The sequence below is a fragment of the Anopheles ziemanni genome, chromosome 2, assembly GCF_943734765.1.
Source record: "Anopheles ziemanni chromosome 2, idAnoZiCoDA_A2_x.2, whole genome shotgun sequence".
NCBI classification, from domain to species: domain Eukaryota; kingdom Metazoa; phylum Arthropoda; class Insecta; order Diptera; family Culicidae; genus Anopheles; species Anopheles ziemanni.
In genome coordinates, this window is record NC_080705.1 from 20,026,436 (window position 1) to 20,044,567 (window position 18,132).

Genomic DNA, 18,132 nt, shown 5'->3' on the forward strand with positions numbered 1-18,132 from the left:
ACGAGGGTACGAAGTAGAAAGCTCGTTCGAAAGGTCAGCGTTGGAGATGGTGAGAAATGGTTAGCCGTCGGGAGCCGTTCGAAAGGATAACAGGATGGGTGGCAGTTGGGATGAAGATTTTCCTTCCGTTTTTGTAATTCAGGCCATCGCTCAGCATTAGATTGTTTTCCCAGCCCCTTCAACTCCCACTCGAGCTGTTTCGAAAACTCACAGTCAAGCATCCTTGTAGCTACAATGTTATAACATAAGTAAGGCGAGAAACAGATGTCACTAGCTCGTTCAGCTTGCTACCGATATGTGTTCACTTATATATCAGTAACCAACGCAATGAAACTACTCCTCCTAAAGCTTATAATCAATCAATCAATCAATCAATCAAACTGCTGGAAACATTTTTTACCACTCGTTTTTTTCGCGTTCCAGTAGTACACGCACAAATAGTCAATCTTTCGCTTTCGAACCCCGTAACCGAACCACAACCGAAGGCCACTTTCCACTCCTCGAAAGTGTACCTTCCCTAACCCTACTCTATTACAATACGCGACCAATCATTCGCTTTACAATGTTTGTGGTGCGATTTTCTTGCAATTACCGATAACATTGTGGCCATTTATACGTAGATTGCCAAGCCATCATTGGGAAGGCTATCATTGGAGTTTGAAAACCGATAGAATGGAAAAATGGAAAAAAAAAACAAATAATCATACACCGAATGGGGGAGGAATGGAAAACCAATAGAATTAATACTTAAGACTGATCGAATTTTTTGTGTAGCGAAGTAATAATGGTAGAAAATTACGCTTACGTCGAACGATACATAGGGCGGAAAGTATAATAATATTACACATTATCCGAACGAAACGGAAGTTGAGGCTCGTTCGAAGTGGTTCGAAACGGTTGGCAGGAGAGAAGCGAACCACGTGGTCGTCGGACGCGTGTGCCATGATTGGAGGCAGCGCAAATACAAATACCAAATTACGATGATTAGGATGGAAATCATGTTCGCCCGCTGCGATAAAGTGCATTCGAGCAACGACGAGCGTGTATGAATATATAAGTGTGGTAGGATGCGAAGTGAATTAAACTATTCCTTTATCTCCCAGTTTGAGTTCAGTACCTTGAATGTAAAATGTAGTTTGTGTAAGGTATCTATTTCTGTCCAACATACACACATCGACGTAGACAAGGATCAGCCAGTTATGGAATCCTTTTGATAAACGGATAAAGCTGTGTCCCTTGAGACATTCGAGTGCGTGCGAACTTTCCCTTATCACCTTTGTAATTAATATTATGTTAAAAAACAACGACGATGAACTATCTGCTTGTTAATTGCTGGTGAAATTTGCACACATGAACGTGATAAAATATTCAAAATATTTTCCTTATTCATCGTTCTCTCATGCCGATTATGCGGTACACAAGGTAACAAACGCTCTGAAATTATTAGTTGTCTAATTTTTAGGATCACTATCGAAGGCACGAGACGAAGCTTCCGTAAAAACTACTACCGAACTTATTCAAATTGCCTTTTTCCTAGGTTATACGATTGTTTCTAAGATTATTTCAAAATAAAACTCCTACACACACATATACGTTGGGAGCCAGGAGAGTTAAACGTACTAATTCCATTGTTTCGATTTTAGAACTAGATAAGCCTCTAGGAGATAGGAGGAAGCAAAGAAAATGTGTTATATGATTAAGTATTTGATTTGCCCTGGTTACAAAAAACAGTAAGAATTGTAAAAAACAACATCCCTACTTTGTATATTGTGAGTTTTCCATGTAAATAGGTTTTTGAGTGTTTCGTTTCTAAGTGGAACGGGCGGAAGGTTGCCTAGATTTATTAATCCTCTGCGACAAAACACTGCCGAAGCTGCCGGATGTGCTGCCTGCCGGGTTTACGGCTGCTGCAAGAATTCAAGTGCCAAGGGAAAATAATTTAACACACTCCACTTTCCCTCCTTCGCTCGTTCGCTGCTCCTTCCCAACGTGAGCAAACAAACAGACGTGCATTTAGCTTAGTTTTTCTCCGGTTCCCAGTTTTTCCCCCTGCCACGCGAAGGCTTTGTTTTTATTTGTCCTTTCACGCTCCCACCCCCCAAGGGGTGAAACGTTGAACAGAAAGGACAGAAACACACACACACACTCACACGCCGAGAGAAGAGAACACCACGTAAGGAAGGACACGTGAGGACACGTTTGTTGGCATTGTTTTGAGCTCAAACATCATATTTTTTATCGTCCCCTGCCAACAGCGCCCGGATGTGCGCAAACGTTTCCGGACGTCGACGTCCTTGGGCGCACACGTGTGCCGGTCGGAAAACCGCCCCTGCCTCGAGTAACCAAACACCGGAGCATCCGCTTCGACGGTGGCAATTAACTCAGCTGGAAACGAAATTAATTGTAAAACCGCACTGCACATTCCCCGGCCGCAACCGCATGCATGCATGCAACAATGAGTAAAACAAAGCATCCCGACAGAAATATGAGCATAAATTGTCAATAAATTGTGGAACGGCATGCAGTCTTCTCCGCAACTCCCACTTTTTCCAGTCGGCGGCTCCAGTTTTTCTCCCGGATGGCAAACGCTAGTTGGCGGGAAGGATATGAATTTTTACTCATTGGCTTTTTTGTGACAATTGCTTTTGTATCAATTGTGTTCACAATAACGTGACCGTTATGGATGGTTTGCATATATTTTTTTTTTATTTTGTTTAACTTGTATGCTCACATTCCTAATCCATATCGATGGGGAGCCATTCGATGCAAGGGTGAAAACCACTCTGGCGATTTATTTTCATCCATTTCGAACTCAAATGCATTCAATTAGCATACCACTTTTCAACAATAGGCGCAACGGCGGAAGGATGTTAATCACTGGCACAACCGTGACAACCATTAGCTAAAAACCGTAGGAAAATTGATCGGCATCGGGGGACTGGTGCCTCCACCGAGCACACCAAGCCAGGATTTATGGCCACTTTTCGATAATCGATGACAGAGGAGAACAATAGTATTTTCAAATTAAATACCATTCGCGAGGCTTCGCAAACAAAAAACCTATTCGGCAATGAACTCTCCAGAAACCGGAACCGGAATAATGGGTAAAGCCAATAGTTTGAACAGCAAAAACAAAAAAAAACAAAATAGAAGCTGATGGTGGATGCTCCTTGCTACCCGGTGCTAAAACGGTCATAAAATAGTGCAAATAAATACGCAACTCCTAAAACCAGCCCCGCATGGGGCAACCGTTTTGCAATTGTTTCAGCAAACAAGCGGAACGTAACGAAATGGCGTTTGGCACACGACGAGCATAATTAAATCGACATCGGCAGTCAACCGGAACTCGTGGTCAAAGCTCAGCGTAAGCGGAATACATTAGCACTGTGTGTTCAAGTGCGTACCGAACATGGCCAATCACCCTTTTTGAAGGAGTTTTTGAAGGGATGTTCCGCATTGTGGCTGGTGCGTTAATGGGGAGAATGTTTAGGCCGTTTTTAATGCTTTTGAAAACAAAACGTGTAGATATACTTGAATACTTGTGTAAGTAGTTTCCGATAGGTGTGTAAACAATAAGGGTCAAAATACTACCGCGATTTATATATATGTATCTAATATACCGCTCGTGGAGGCATATATATATTTGTTATAAAATATAATCCAAAACTATACAAAGTATCTCCGAAGTGTCTTTTTCAAGTGGTTTATAAGTAAAAATCCGAACAAAATATTCGAGAAAATGAGAAGTCCATTTTGTGCGATTGAATAGGGTTTAAAGATTTCCAAAGTATATTATTTAAGTGTTCTACATAGTCTTGCAACAAAAATCGTAATACTTCCACAGCAGTTTCTACACAACCGGCAAGCAGCATGTTAAAATTATTTCAAATATAATTCAAAATCAACCGGTTCATAGTAAAACGGTTCAAAGAAAATATGCATATGTTTCTGAAGGGGTGCGTAGAACCGCAAATGTCAGTTTGACAGAGTGGCGAATTTTATTTACAAACAAAACATCCCGTCTGCTATAATGGCTACTAAAGAGCAGTTAGAATTATCCAGCCTAATAAAATCGGTTCATCAAAGGCTGCGCGATTCGGCCAAAACCTCTGACCCGGAAGCGGTGTGGAAGGAGCACGTCCGTGATGAAGAGCTGTTGAAAAACTACGCGGATGCAATGCATAAGTTGGCCACGTGCTACTGGGACCGTACAATGGAAGTGAGTTGCAAACGGTCCAACAGCAGAATCGAGTGGGTTGTAGCTTCCTGTCGGAGCTACTTCCATGGCGCTACCCCTCTGTTGTATCTGTTCCGTGACAAGGACGATAAAGTTATGCAAGCAATCGATGCACATCACGGACACGATTATCGACCGTATCCGGTGGAGCGGATAAAGCTGCTAGACGTAGGTAGTTGTTACGATCCGTTTGCGGCCTTTCCAGATTTCGATGTCACAGCGATTGATATTGCACCGGCACAATCATCAGTTTGGTACTGCGACTTTCTGGAAGTCGAAATACAATCCATTACTGAACCACTGGTATCCGACGAACCACATTCAATAGAGATATTCCCTTGCGAACATTACGATGCTATTGTGTTTAGTTTGCTGCTAGAGTACTTGCCAACGCCTGACCAACGGATGCGCTGCTGCAAGAAGGCATACGATTTACTGAAGCCGGAGGGAATACTTCTTATCATCACCCCTGATAGCCGACACCAAGGAGCGAATGCAAAGTTGATGAAAAACTGGCGATACACACTCGGGTTGATCGGTTTCACTAGGATTAAAATCGAAAAATTAGAACACGTTACGTGTATGGTATTTCGGAAGTCGATCTTTGCAGAGGTAGGCAAACGGTGGTGTGAAATTCACCACGAAGCATACATGCAGCCCATTTTAAATATTCCACAAGACTTTAATGAAACTAAGTGTGACGATAACGAGGATACCGAAATGATCGGTGTTGTTAGAACAGAAGAAGACGATGCGGACATAAGAGAGGCTTTTAGTGGGCTACCGTTCGTAAATAGTTGAGAAGTTCAATAAATTTTTCATTTTTTTCTAGATAAATTCTCTTGATTTTGAGAATATCACAAGCACAACAGGCTTCTTCTTCTTCGGTTTTGCGAGCTAGATTGTATCCTCCTGTGACAGGTCACCCTTTCACATTCAGAGGCTTACTTGCTCTTTGCTAGCTTTGACAGTAGAGTCATATCGCTTGGTTGTGTATATTGTGTCTGTCTATGTTTATACAAACTATTGGAAAGATTAAGCGCTCGCCCGTTTGAATTGTGCTCTGTTTGAGTAGTGTTCTGAAAAAGGTTTCATGCATCCTGCATTAGATTTTTATGTTATTACTATCCATGAAGTTGATTATTCCTTTTATCGTTTCTCCGGACTTATCCTTCCAGTGTCTTGCCAGTCTATCGAATGTGCAGTATTTGTTATTTGCTCTTTCTGATTCATATTTTTTGCAGTAGAAAATCAGATGTTCCGCTGTTTCTGGGGTTTGGCAGATGGCGCAATTCCCTTCAGGTATGATGTTCATTTTTGCTAGCCAGTAATTTGAAGTATCATGTCCTGCCAAGATACGGTTTGATATTTTGATTTCGTGTGCTGTAAGTGGTAGGCCGTGGTACCATGGCTTGATGTCGAAATCTGGTTGAAATCTTTCGAATTTTTTCCCTTTGTTTGCACAGGTTGTTCTGTACCAGTCTTTGGCTTTTTGTATCATGTGTATTTTGGCGATATGTGTAGCATCCTCGTAGCTGTACTTGTTTGTTATTTTGTTAGGAGCTGTTATTCCTTCTTTGGCTAGTGTGTCTGCCTTTTCATTCCCGGCAATCCCAATATGGCTCGGGATCCATTTTATCTGCGCTTCAATCTGCTCACATTTTTTGAGAATACTGTGGCATCTATCTTGAAGGTATAGTTCCTCTTTGGCATTTAGTAATATTTGGCATGCTGTTTTGCTGTCCGTGTATATGGTTGGTCTCCAGATGTTTTGTGTTATTGCTAGTTCCAGCGATTTTTCTATTGCGATCAATTCGATTGTTGAAATTGGGGCCTCGTTTTCTATGTTGAAAGCGTAGTGTTGGTTTGTTCGATTTGGGCTTTTTATGAAGATTCCAATGCCGCTCCCTTCTGTTGACTTGCTACCATCTGTGTAGATTGTCGTGTGAATTTTTTCTGCGCTGGTTGTTTCTTCCAATATTATTCTTTTCATTAGTTCTTGTTGTAAATGGTCGCCTTTCTTTAATCCTTCTATTTCGTTCCGAATGGGTGTGCTTTTTTCTAAATCATTTAAAACGATCCCGGCTAGGTTGTTAATGATGTTGATGTGCTCTCTGTGTGTGTTGAAGCACAACAGGCAAACGCGAGAATTCGCCGTAGTCGGACACTTTAATTTCAATGTTTACATTGCACCCTTCAGAAACGTGCGCCAACCTCTATTTCGCGGAAAGGAAATTAGAGAACTCTAGTTGTCTCTTTTTCTCCTACACAGTTAATTTTCTTAAAAACCAGAACCGATGGAAAAATGTATTCTAAGACAAATTTGTTTGTCTCAAAAAGACAATTAATTTAAGGGGGTGATTGTAGAATGCGTTAAAAGGAGTAAAAAGTTACACACAAATTAGCAATTCAGTTCAGGAAGTTATGTCTCTTTCTCGCGCAGTCATTTTCTTGTCAATTTTAACCAAGATCGATTTAATGACAGGTCGTCCTTCTGTATGAAGTCATGGAATCCTTTTGGTCGCCATGATTGGCAAAATTAAGTGTGTTGGTCTGCCTCATGCGCAGCCTTCCTCCAAAATATATTCCGAACGCCTCAATTGCTTGCTCTGTTGATGAAACATGCTGATTTTGCTGGTGTATCCCACTTTCCCGGCCACTCGTAGAGGTAAATAAAATTCGAACCAACTGTCAACGAATTTCCCAAAGCTTTTCTCTCGTTACATACTATGCTGCGACCTCTTTTTCATTGATCTTGATTTTAAAAGTTTTTTTCAATGTTGTTTTTAAGCGTCTTGAAGGTGGACGCTTCTTTCCTTCGTAGCTCGTATTTCTTGTCGTAGGATGACGTGTGAAACCTAGGCAAATCAGGCAGGAAATGTGCATTTGCAAATGAAATTCATTCAATGCAGTTAATAAGAAACCTACACTAGTAACTCCGTTGTGGCTATTCTCCAGCATCTTCAAGCTACGCCATCATGGCAGTTTCGCTTGACGGAATCAGCGGAGCATTTTAGTTCCTTCGTACCGTGTGCATACATATCTGTAGAAAAGCTACAGCTGAGCAAAAGTGATTTAGAAATACGTCCCCACAGTTTGTGAATACTCTCATCTGGCTGATATTTTCAACAGAATCCTAGAGACTGACCATAACAAAACAACAAGTTGCTGAAAATGTTGTAATACTACCTCCAGGCAAAGGGAGATTGAGAAAGGAAGAATCTCAGAAGACGAAACGCGCGGAAAGTGAAACAAACAAAAACCGTCCTCGGAGGAGGGAAAGTGTTTTCATTTCGGTGAACGTGAGATCTGGGTTGGAAAATCGAAAACACCAAAGGGAATACAACAAAAAATCACTGTACACACATTCCAACATTCAACTGCACGATGTCTTCACTCTCAGCAAGCGCGGAAAATCTTTCCAGCGATCAGGTAATGCAACGTCGTCCCCCATGATACGCACATACGAAGAGAGTTTATTAGTCGCCATTAAGACGACTTTAATTGAAAGACAAGACGGCCGTCTGTTCCTCGCGTGCCTTCCTCCCGGATGCCTTCCGCCAATGGGTTGATTCATAATGGTTGTTTTTGTTGCTGCGTCAACCATTGCGTAGTGCAGAGCCTGCATGAATCGCCCCATTTGTTTGTACTTTTTCATGTCGGGGTCAATTAATGGAATGTTTTTCATCCCATGTTTCTCTTTCCCCGTTGTACAGAACAACGATGGATCGTCCATGTGCTTGGAGCTGGCATTGGAAGGTGAACGATTGTGCAAATCCGGCGACTGTCGAGCGGGTGTGGCCTTCTTTCAAGCCGCCATCCAGGCCGGCACAGACGACCTCCGAACACTCAGTGCCATCTACAGCCAGCTCGGCAATGCCTACTTCTACCTGGGTGACTACGCGAAAGCGATGCAGTACCACAAGCACGACCTCACGCTGGCCCGCTCCATGAACGACAAGCTGGGCGAAGCCAAATCGTCCGGCAATCTCGGCAACACGCTCAAGGTGATGGGCCGGTTCGACGAGGCGGCTATCTTCTGCCAGCGCCATCTGGCCATCGCACGCGTCCTGCAGGACCGTCTGTCCGAAGGGCGCGCTCTCTACAACCTTGGCAACGTGTACCACGCCAAGGGCAAGCAGCTGGGCCAGAAGGATCCGAGCTCGGACGTGTCGGCCGAGGTGCTCGATTCGCTCCTGAAAGCGGCCGATTTTTATCAGCAAAATTTAAAGCTGATGCGCGAGCTTGGGGACCGTGGAGCGCAGGGACGAGCGTGCGGCAACTTGGGCAATACGTACTATCTGTTGGGCGAGTTTGAGACGGCCATCGAGCATCATCAGGAGCGGCTACGAATAGCGCGCGAGTTCGGTGATAAGGCAGCCGAACGACGGGCGAACAGCAACCTGGGCAATTCTCACATCTTTCTCGGTCAGTTTGAGCAAGCGGCGAATCACTACAAGTAAGTATGGCGCGGGTGCTGTGTACGATTCGCTGGGGATCTCAGTTTTTGCCTTAACAGATTCTATTAGTCTTTAATTTATCGGTTTATGAAGGAACATTATATAAATCTAAAGTGGAGAACTTCTTGGAAGCACTTACCTTACTGCAAACGGGTTTTCATTCAGTTCAGAAAGCAGTTCGAGCAGACGAAGATTAGATTCTTAGTAGTTAATACCGTTGAAATATTTCGCACTTAAATTATAAATTGCATTTGAACTTATATTTTACAGTACCACAATTAACTTATGTTTCTACTTACCAAACACACTTTTCAACCAATTTTATGATGTTCTTTGAATTGTAGTTCAAATTTCGTGTGAGTTCGATGAAGGCACTTTACAATATGAACAGCTTCCACGATTGGAACCCATCTTCAGTCATGCACAGACTACTTGATTTAACATATTTGAGACCAAATACGCACCTTAGATCCACCTGAGGTTGCTAGATTAGGTAGAAAACAATATAGTTCTTCAAAGTGGATTTATTAGCATAAGCGATACTTTGTAAAACTTCATTGAGCCACCCAGCATACAAGTATTGTTGGACAATCGGGTGCGTGATACGTGTAAGCAGAGCAATTTCCGGAGAGGTAGATGTTGCGTGAAAGTAGCAGAACGAACAGCCAGTTATCAGTTGAATTCTAATCCGTTAATGATCTCTCTCTCTCTCTCTCTTTTTTCCCAGGCGTACATTGTCCCTCTCTATCGAGTTGGGCGAACGGGCGGTCGAAGCGCAGGCGTGCTACAGTCTCGGCAACACGTACACGCTCCTGCGCGATTTCCCCACGGCCATCGACTACCACCAGCGGCATCTCGCAATCGCGCAGGAGCTGGGCGATCGCATCGGCGAGGCACGTGCCTGCTGGAGTCTCGGCAATGCCCACTCGTCGATCGGCAATCACGAGAAAGCGCTGCACTACGCCAACTCGCACTATCTGCTGGCGAAGGAGCTGGGCGATATGGTGGGCGAAAATACGGCCCGCATGAACATGTCGGATCTACGCAAAATCCTAGGCCTTCCGGAGCTGCCCCCGTCGGAAGGTGGCGCTCTACCTTCTTCAGGCACCGGGGATGGGTCGACGGAAGTTGAGCCGGGCTCCCAGTATGCAATCCACGGACAGGCACAGTCGGTGGCAGCGGCAAAGGCGGCTTCCCTAGCGGCGGCCAGCAAACAACATCGACTGCGCCGGCAGAGCATGGAACAACTAGACTTAATTAAGGTACGCAGCGGGGCAATTCTTATCGTGCCCGGCTATGCAAATCAAACCCCCTCACCCTCCGCGTCTTGATCACACTAATCAACAGTAAACAATGATAATCGATGAGAACACACACGTTGCAAGTGGAAGTGGAAACTACATTGGTGGGACCTTTTGGGAATGGAAATGAGCTTCCACTCCAATAGCAAGTGGGGTTCAATTTCATTTTCACTGGTTTATTGCGGCAACCTGTTGGACGCGAACGGTTGGCCTGCGTGTTGTTATTCATGTTCAGTTTATTTCCGGAGACTGATGGATAAATTCGTTACGATGGGACAGAAGGCCGTCACCAACCGGGTTTGGGGCTTATCGGGCGCGTAAGATAACAAGCTGTTGCTGTTGCCAAATTCGGATAGTGTTTGCACAAGAAGCTTCATAAAGTGTGAATGGTGGAGGGAGAGTTAGTCAATATGGAACTTTCGCTATCGATAAACGGATGGTACTATGGAGGGAGTTAATTATTTCTTTTTGGTTTTCGTTTTAGCTAACACCGGATGGGAAAAAGTTGGCCCAACACAACCACAGCGTCCAGGAGAACCAATCGACCAATGCGCAGGTACTGCCGCCGGGTGTTGTGCAGCCGACGAAGGTGAAAAAGAACGAAAACAGCTTCAAAAACAACGATGAAGATTTCTTTGACTTATTAACGCGATCGCAGAGCAAGCGTATGGATGATCAGCGTTGCACGCTAAAGGTAAGCGGTTTTGATTTGAATGTTTCAATGTGTTCTCCAGGAATGTTAAATGAAATGTCTCGCTTTTTTCTTCCCAGCTAACGCATGCAGAAAGTGTCGATTCGGCGAGGAAACCATTGACACAACACAACAGCAACCCACCGGCGGGCAAGGAAAATAGGTAATATTGAAGTTTGTATTTCAAAAGAGTGGTTCTAATCAAAGTGATGTTTCTCCTCCCTCCAGGAACGTTCTTTTGGAGATGATCGCACACTTTCAGTCAGAACGAATGGATGAACAACGAGCACTATTGCCCGGGCTGAAGCGAATATCGCTCAACAACGCCAATAACATAAGCCGTCCCACGAACAACAACGAGTCGGGCACGGGCTCGACGACACCGGAAGATGCCGTCTCGATCGGAACCCCACCGGACGATGCATTCCTCGATATGCTGATGAGGTGTCAGGTAAGAATCTAATCGTGCCGGATCTGGATCCAAAATATATTCAATCCACGTCTTGCCGTGTTCATTTTCCAGGGTTCTCGTATCGAGGAGCAACGTTCGGAGCTACCAACACCAAACATTACGCTGGACGCGGAGGCCAGCGATGTCCGGGCCGTCCCACCGGCAACCGTCGCATCGAACAGTGGCGCAACCGTGCCAGATGAGGATTTCTTCTCACTTATCATGCGCCTGCAAGGGGGCCGCATGGAAGATCAACGTGCCACCGTTCCGCTGAACAACAATCTTAATCGTAGCGCCAGCGTAGACCAACAGCAGAGTAATCATAGCAATGGGAATGGGAACGGAAATAATAACAGCTCTAGTGCTGCTACAACGCCAGGCAATGGGCCCAACAGCAACGTGACCAATGGAAACTCACAGAACAATAGTGCCACTGGACCAGCTGCTGGTGGTGGTGGTGGTGTTGGGAAAAGTCTAAAATGATTTTACTCGTTCGATCGCTAGTGATTTTCAGTGATCGTTAGCGATTGGGCATGTTTCTATTCGTCCTAGAGAATGGGAGAAGGGAACAGCAGTGTGCCGATAGTAATATCATTCATGTTTAAAGTTGAGTTACATAATGTTTTCCGCGTTCTCCGCACATAATCTACAGCGTTGTTAGGGAAGTACAAAACAAAAGCTAACCAATAAGAAGATATGGTTATTTTTGAAACAAAAGTTCCATGATTTCATATCAATTCAAGTTAAAAAGCCGAATCGAACTAATATCATTCTTTGTAAAAGTATTAACGTATTTTTGTGCATAGCTAAGCTTCGTAGGACGCGAAAAGGAAAAAAAAAAATATTATAACACATCAAACTATTTGTGCCGCTAAACCATTTTTCTGCATCGTAGATTTGCATAATTTCCATCCCCGTCCATAATCTTGACTCCAGTTTTAATTCAATATACCTTGTATCAACATAATTTATGCATCGAGTAGACCACCAATCTTATTTGTATTTAAATAAACCATTGTAACGGAAACACTTTTTGGACGGTTTTGACTCTTGGTGGTAGCATTTTTAATGGTATAAAATTGGCTGTAAACACTCCACATTCGTTTGCTTAGCTTGAACGGAGCAAAATGGAATGAATCAATAATACATTACGTGTGGGATTTTTTTTAAAGCGAACGCACTTATACAACCATACAGGATTGGATCTAATTGTAACGCGAGCGTAATGTCCCACCCATATGAAGTTAGACTTTTTATCCCATTCGGTCGTCTTAGAATAAACGCGTTCTTCCCAAGGAGTAGTAATACGGTGGTACGGTTTTTCTAATCCCTTTAAGAGATGTTCTATTTTGAGCTATACAATTTATCGGCATGTATTCGACTTAAAATAAAAACGAAAAAAGGTAGCTGTTTTCTGTAAATCCATTCTATTCTGTTCTTTTAGAAACGGTCTTAGATACCGTGCCATGCCATTGCGTAGCCAAGTAAGAAAAGCGTATGTCCGTGATGGAGCAAGGGGCCATATGCTGAAACTCCCCGTAACACGTTTCGTTTGAAATTTTGTGGACCTTTGTATTCGTTCGACGAAGCATTCACTGTAGGGCAGTGGGAGGCCAAGTGATAACCATGAGATAGTAGATACCACATGTCCTAACTCAAGCGCTAGGGTAGTGTAGAGAGGTAGCACGAGAGGAGCTTTTGATAGCACCGCAAGGAAATCAAAACGTTTCTTCCAAACCTTATATTCCTATTGGAAAATAAAAAATACCTTCATTGTAGGAGAGAGCTCGATATATGGAGTTGTTCACAATTCCCAAAAAAAAAATACTAACCCGGCCAAGTATCTCGCTACCTCCGGTATAAGGTGAATAAAATGATACATTATCATTCCCGCTAGCGCTTTAGAGGTTGCGCACGACGGTTCCGGATCGCGGTTCCCTCTGGTAAAAAGCTACATTTCCTTCATTTTCCACTAGGAATAAAATGCGTATACACCGAGACCCTTGAGAAGAGAATCTATATAACAATACTTATCAAAATAATCTCTTGACCGCTCCTTGATGAAGCATATGCAGAAGTGCGCGAAACGACTTGCTTCCAGTCTGCTAATAAATAGGACGTTTGTAAACATACCATTTACATGCACGTCCCAGGCAATATATTGCGTTGGATGAGTAGTGATGCTCTCGAATAATTTGGGCGAATTAGAACCAAGCAAAAACTCCAGCTATTTGTGTTTGTGTACAATGTTTGTGTGATAGTCGATAATGTTTTCAAACTAATATCATTTCTAATATCAATTTTCATCACCTCTCCGTTTGAGGAAAGCATTGCGCAAGGTCCACATTTAAAGTAAACGTAAAGAGTAAAAATGACAAACCCATATCATTCGAGAGAGGAACATTTTATTATAGAAAAAAGAATCCTTGGATAGGAAACCAATTGTTTTCGAAGAACGTTTCGTGTTGTTTAGTGGTTTTGAAATCATCTTCGCTAATAATGTTCGATCTTGAGTCATGTCAGTCTAGTGTTATTTTCTAATTGTATAACTCGTACTAGTTTTGGTAGGTTAACAATCCCTTGTGGATTACATTTCCCATCGTACTCACAAACACAAAATACAAAACTAAAACGAAACCATATATTCTTAGTGTCAAATGCAGTGCTGCACTGTGCTGGCCACAAAAGGACCTGGTGGAGGGAAGTGGGCAGCACTTTTAGTGGTGCGAAAAATAATCAAGAGGAACAAAAATACATAAACGCTCCTACGAATGTTCAACTAAACTTACGAAACTAACAATACCAATCAGAGCTCTATTTCTATTCTAACGACGTAACTATACGAACAGCTGATGAAATAATGATAATAAAGTATCTACAAATTTCCAAATCTATAAAAGCGGTTTTTTTTCATTGATTTCAAAACATATTTGTTCTGCATTGTGAATGTATGTTGTATTGCACTGTCTCTTAAAAGAATGTGTCCATTTACATGTGTTAAGTTTTTTTCGCTTCCATTCCCATCGGCCCATTGCGTGCGGAGTAATATTCGAGAAGATCATATTATTTCTCATGATCGAACTCTGATACGTTTTCAACACCCTCCTAAAGCACGTGTAAACGAGGGGTAAAAAATAAATCTTGCAGCCCATTTGAATTTTCTCCCTGATTTATGTGTCGATTACTTTTCGAATGGGTTCGCTTAAAGCAAACAATGAAATTAAAATCAAACTCCCCATAGTTTTTGCGCTGGCGAAAAAAGACAAGCGAAGCGAAAACAAATCTTTGCACTTGCGGCGACGGCGTGCTAACAAAAGGCAAACATAAGGTGTCCGCAAGATGAATGCTGCCCGCCCGCAGCTGGGGTTGGGGTTTTGGATTCCCATTTTTACCCCTCTTTTATTGCTGGCGGAACGAGATATCAGGCCTCTCGGATGGGATATTTGGCCCGGGGAGTCACTGATTCATTCGCTTATCACCTTCGCCGTGCGCGGGCTGGTGAAAACATAAAAATCGATACGTCACCGCGGACGGCGGCTCCAACGGCGCTTGTGGACGAGCTTCCCGATGGACCCAATTCTCTTCTTCCCCACCCCCATTTTGCAAAAGGCCTAGAGTGGATAAAACAATTTACACGTCTTGGAGTGGTAATATCAATATATTATTCCATGCTTCACGGTACGTCCAAACTCCGCCACAACCAGCACTTCACGACCCCGCGTGGCGCTGGCTCCCGAGAGCGGTCTGTTGATTTCTGCTGCGAAAACACTTTATTCCGGTGCCAACATCGACGCACGGGGCACGGGCCACGAACGCTGTCCGATCGCTAAATGTGAAATAAATAATAAAATCGAATCGATACCGTTTCCCTCGCTCGATACATTCGTACCGTAGATGATATGCATCTCACAGCTTTCGCTGGATTCTTTTCTTGGCTTTTTCTTCAAGTGCTTGCAACGCTCGTGGCCGTTGTTGAATCTGTCAGTGGATTATTTATTCCTTTCAATTTTGTTCTCATAACCGGAGTCCCTCGTATGGCGCTGAACATTTGCAGCTCGCAGGCTGACTATGGGTTGTATGGGTCACTCGTAACGTTCTTCGGTGAGAATTTTCTGTTCATAACATTTTGTGTAATCTTGGTTTCTTATTTATTTTATTTTGCTTTACTTCCTTTTAACTCTTAAAGCGACAATGTTTGATTCGAAACAAACTATCTCTCTCTTTATATATCATTTTGTGGACTTAACTCCAATGGAAACTAATTGTTCTGCACCACTTCTAAAACATTCCGAATTTTGAAAACTTTGAAACTGCCCTTATTTTTTTTTTAATTTATGTTTAAGTACTAGCATTAGCTGGTTAAATTATTTTCAAGTTGCTAAAGAATGGCCACGGAAATGCCTCGGAATGTCGCATGAAAACATTCTACCTACATTACAATTGATAATATGAAAATTTACAATTCAGTCTGATATTTTTTAAAGTGCGTCTATTTAATGAATATTTTTTTATATTCTCTATTTTGACATTACTTAAATTGAAAGCGAAGAATAATGCGTAAAACCTTTTTAGTATAGGATCTATAAATTGCTAAAGTTAGTTTTTCAATCCACATCGTACCTCACTCTAGGGGTTTAAGAAGGCTGATGCATCGTAGGAATATCACACTTCATTCATGCATTTTGCTGTTGCACTTTGCGAAACCGCAGGCTCGGGTAGCAGGTTGAATGAAGGGCTGGGAAGATTGAAAGAGAAAAAAAGGAACAAATTGGAGATAGATGCTTCGAGAAAGGTCTCCGGGGCTCGGTTGCGGAAGAAAAACTCCCTAGGCCCTTCGATCGAGTAAACATACACGCACACAAAACCGCTCATAAATTGTATCTTCGATTAGGATTTTGCCTTCCTTCTCATTTCCCCATGGTGCGGCCTGCTGTGACTCAAACCGGCAACGTGAAGCAAAAAAGAAAAGCTGGTAAAATTCATTTGCAAACATCATTGCAAGTTTCACTTGCGCCACTCGCGCACACGGCTGGATGGAGGTGTAGGTAAACGGGGTGTTTTCCTGCGGGGCAACCAGGCATGCAATGGAGGCGATGTGGCGGATTTATGATCTGTTATCGATAAATAACACCTCAATTTTCAATAAACTATCGGACAAATTGTGCCCACTGATGAATGTTTGCAAACATTGGCCTCCTATGTTTCCGAGTGCGATTTCGTTCCTTCGCTCTCCATCGTGGAAATATCATTTCACTTCAGAAAGTAAGCACGCATCAACCGTTGACCTTCTAGAGCATGAGAAAGGGCTTTATGCTTAATCTTCTAGGATGGGAGAGATATGGGAAAGAATGTTCTCGTTGTAGCCTATCTCAAGATGGCGACTCCCCAGCGCTTCCGTCCACGCTGCCTCATTGTGCTGTTTCATTGTCTTAATTTGTAGGAATTACGCCTCCGGGAACCACCTTCTTTTTTTTTTAAACTTAACTGCTTAATCCGGCCATGGAAGGAAGGATGAGACACGAAAAAAAAGCACCGAGCTGGCAGGAACGCAGTCAAATTTTTGGACACCTCAAAATTATGGCTCGTGTGTTATTTTATTGTGAGCTTCTTTGTGTTCCTTTTCTTTCGCCATCGCGCTGTTTGGCCGGTAGAACCGCGGCCCAAGATGTTGCCTCGTGGCCTCTATAATTTTCTCATTGTGTAATTTCACTTTCCGCCCGGCAGAACCCGAGCGCGGGCCCGTAACGCGGGGAGCGAATTAATTGAATAATCGTCATAATAACGACGTGAAACAATGATTGGTCACTGTGGGTACCCGAAGAACCGAGCGACCACGGCCAATCGATCGATCGTGCCCGGCCCCCTCGGATCCGGCTGCTGGATCTGTCCCTGTTTCATTTTGACTTGCTTCCTAAACGCCACATTGCGTCACGCTGAGTCAGCGTAAAAAATAGCTGGCTCTTTTCCTTATCTTCAATTGGTCCTACGGAAGCTGTTCGGAAACACCTCTGAAGAGGTCGAGAACGATGAGGTCAGCCTGATGACGGTTTTGCGGGCGTTCTTTTGCTAGTCGGCTGGGTTTTTTTTTCCACTCCCTCTTACAACCATTCATCACCGCGCCAAACCGGAAGGACGGCAATCGTCCGATAAATACTTCCTCGAGGGTGTTAATGACAGGGCTGTCCTACTGGACGCCGCCTCTCGGCGCTTGGGGTCATCCACAGAGAGCCTTCGCTGACCCTTTTTTTCCTGGTAGCTTCCTCGATCTCTCGGAACCGGTCCACGATCCAGTTCCCACCGAATTGATTCCTGGAGAGATTTTTCAAAACATTTTTCCATTTCGCAGAGCCGGCTAATTAGGACGATACCCTTGGCGCGGTTTCGCGCTCCTTGAGCGCCAGATTTTCGGTAGCATTTTTGCAAAGCCGACCCGATTTTCCACGGAACGCGGGTCGCGCGAATCGGCTTTGGTGGTGGTCGATAGATTCCCATCGACCCCTTCTCGATGACGACGACGAAGACGTCGTTTGTTGGCCCGTGAGATAGGAATGTCTCTGCAACGCAGAACTATTTTCGGTAGCATCTTCGGGCGCAAGATAAGCATCTCGGAAATGATGTATGACCAGCTTCCTTCTTGATTCTGGGCAATACAACGACGACTGAGTGTGACGCGAGATGGGTTTTTTTCCCGTCCCACTCTATTCGGTCTTACCTTTTTTCGTTTGTTCGTTTCAATCCCATGCAAAGACAGTAGACCGATATAAATTAAGAAATCGATTCATACCTGGCCACCGCCATATTTTTTTCTAACTTCGTTCCTGTTCTCCGTTCGGAAGATCCTGAAACTGGCTCAACACGAAATGATGTACGAGCTCGATCGGCAGCACAGAAGCGTCACCCGAAAAGGAGGAAAGGTCCACCGTTTCGGTGCGTGAGAGGCGGACGGTATTTCCGATTGAATATTTTCCTTTTGTTTTAGGGTAATCGGGATG

At 43.6% G+C, this 18,132-nt stretch overlaps 2 protein-coding genes across 2 annotated transcripts; both read left to right on the top strand.

The window, feature by feature from the left end:
• Positions 1-4,030: 4,030 nt before the first annotated feature.
• On the top strand, positions 4,031-5,038 carry LOC131293138 (S-adenosylmethionine sensor upstream of mTORC1). Its single transcript, XM_058321216.1, has one exon. The coding sequence runs from the start codon at positions 4,031-4,033 to the stop codon at positions 5,036-5,038; it is 1,008 nt and encodes a 335-aa protein (XP_058177199.1).
• Positions 5,039-7,046: 2,008 nt separating this feature from the next.
• On the top strand, positions 7,047-11,833 carry LOC131292173 (G-protein-signaling modulator 2). Its single transcript, XM_058320791.1, has 7 exons — positions 7,047-7,669; positions 7,954-8,696; positions 9,425-9,959; positions 10,483-10,692; positions 10,770-10,852; positions 10,918-11,140; positions 11,213-11,833. Exons 1-7 carry the CDS (start codon positions 7,625-7,627, stop codon positions 11,621-11,623), a joined length of 2,250 nt encoding a protein of 749 aa, XP_058176774.1. The 5' UTR covers positions 7,047-7,624; the 3' UTR covers positions 11,624-11,833.
• The last annotated feature ends 6,299 nt before the right edge of the window (positions 11,834-18,132 follow it).

Excerpts from the sequence above, each read along its gene's own strand:
- LOC131293138 (XM_058321216.1), top strand. The coding sequence starts at position 4,031 with ATGGCTACTAAAGAGCAGTTAGAATTATCCAGCCTAATAAAATCGGTT.
- LOC131292173 (XM_058320791.1), top strand. The coding sequence starts at position 7,625 with ATGTCTTCACTCTCAGCAAGCGCGGAAAATCTTTCCAGCGATCAG. Across the intron at positions 8,697-9,424 it reads CAAGCGGCGAATCACTACAA|GCGTACATTGTCCCTCTCTA; the intron begins GTAAGTATGGCG and ends CTTTTTTCCCAG. Across the intron at positions 10,853-10,917 it reads CCGGCGGGCAAGGAAAATAG|GAACGTTCTTTTGGAGATGA; the intron begins GTAATATTGAAG and ends TCCTCCCTCCAG.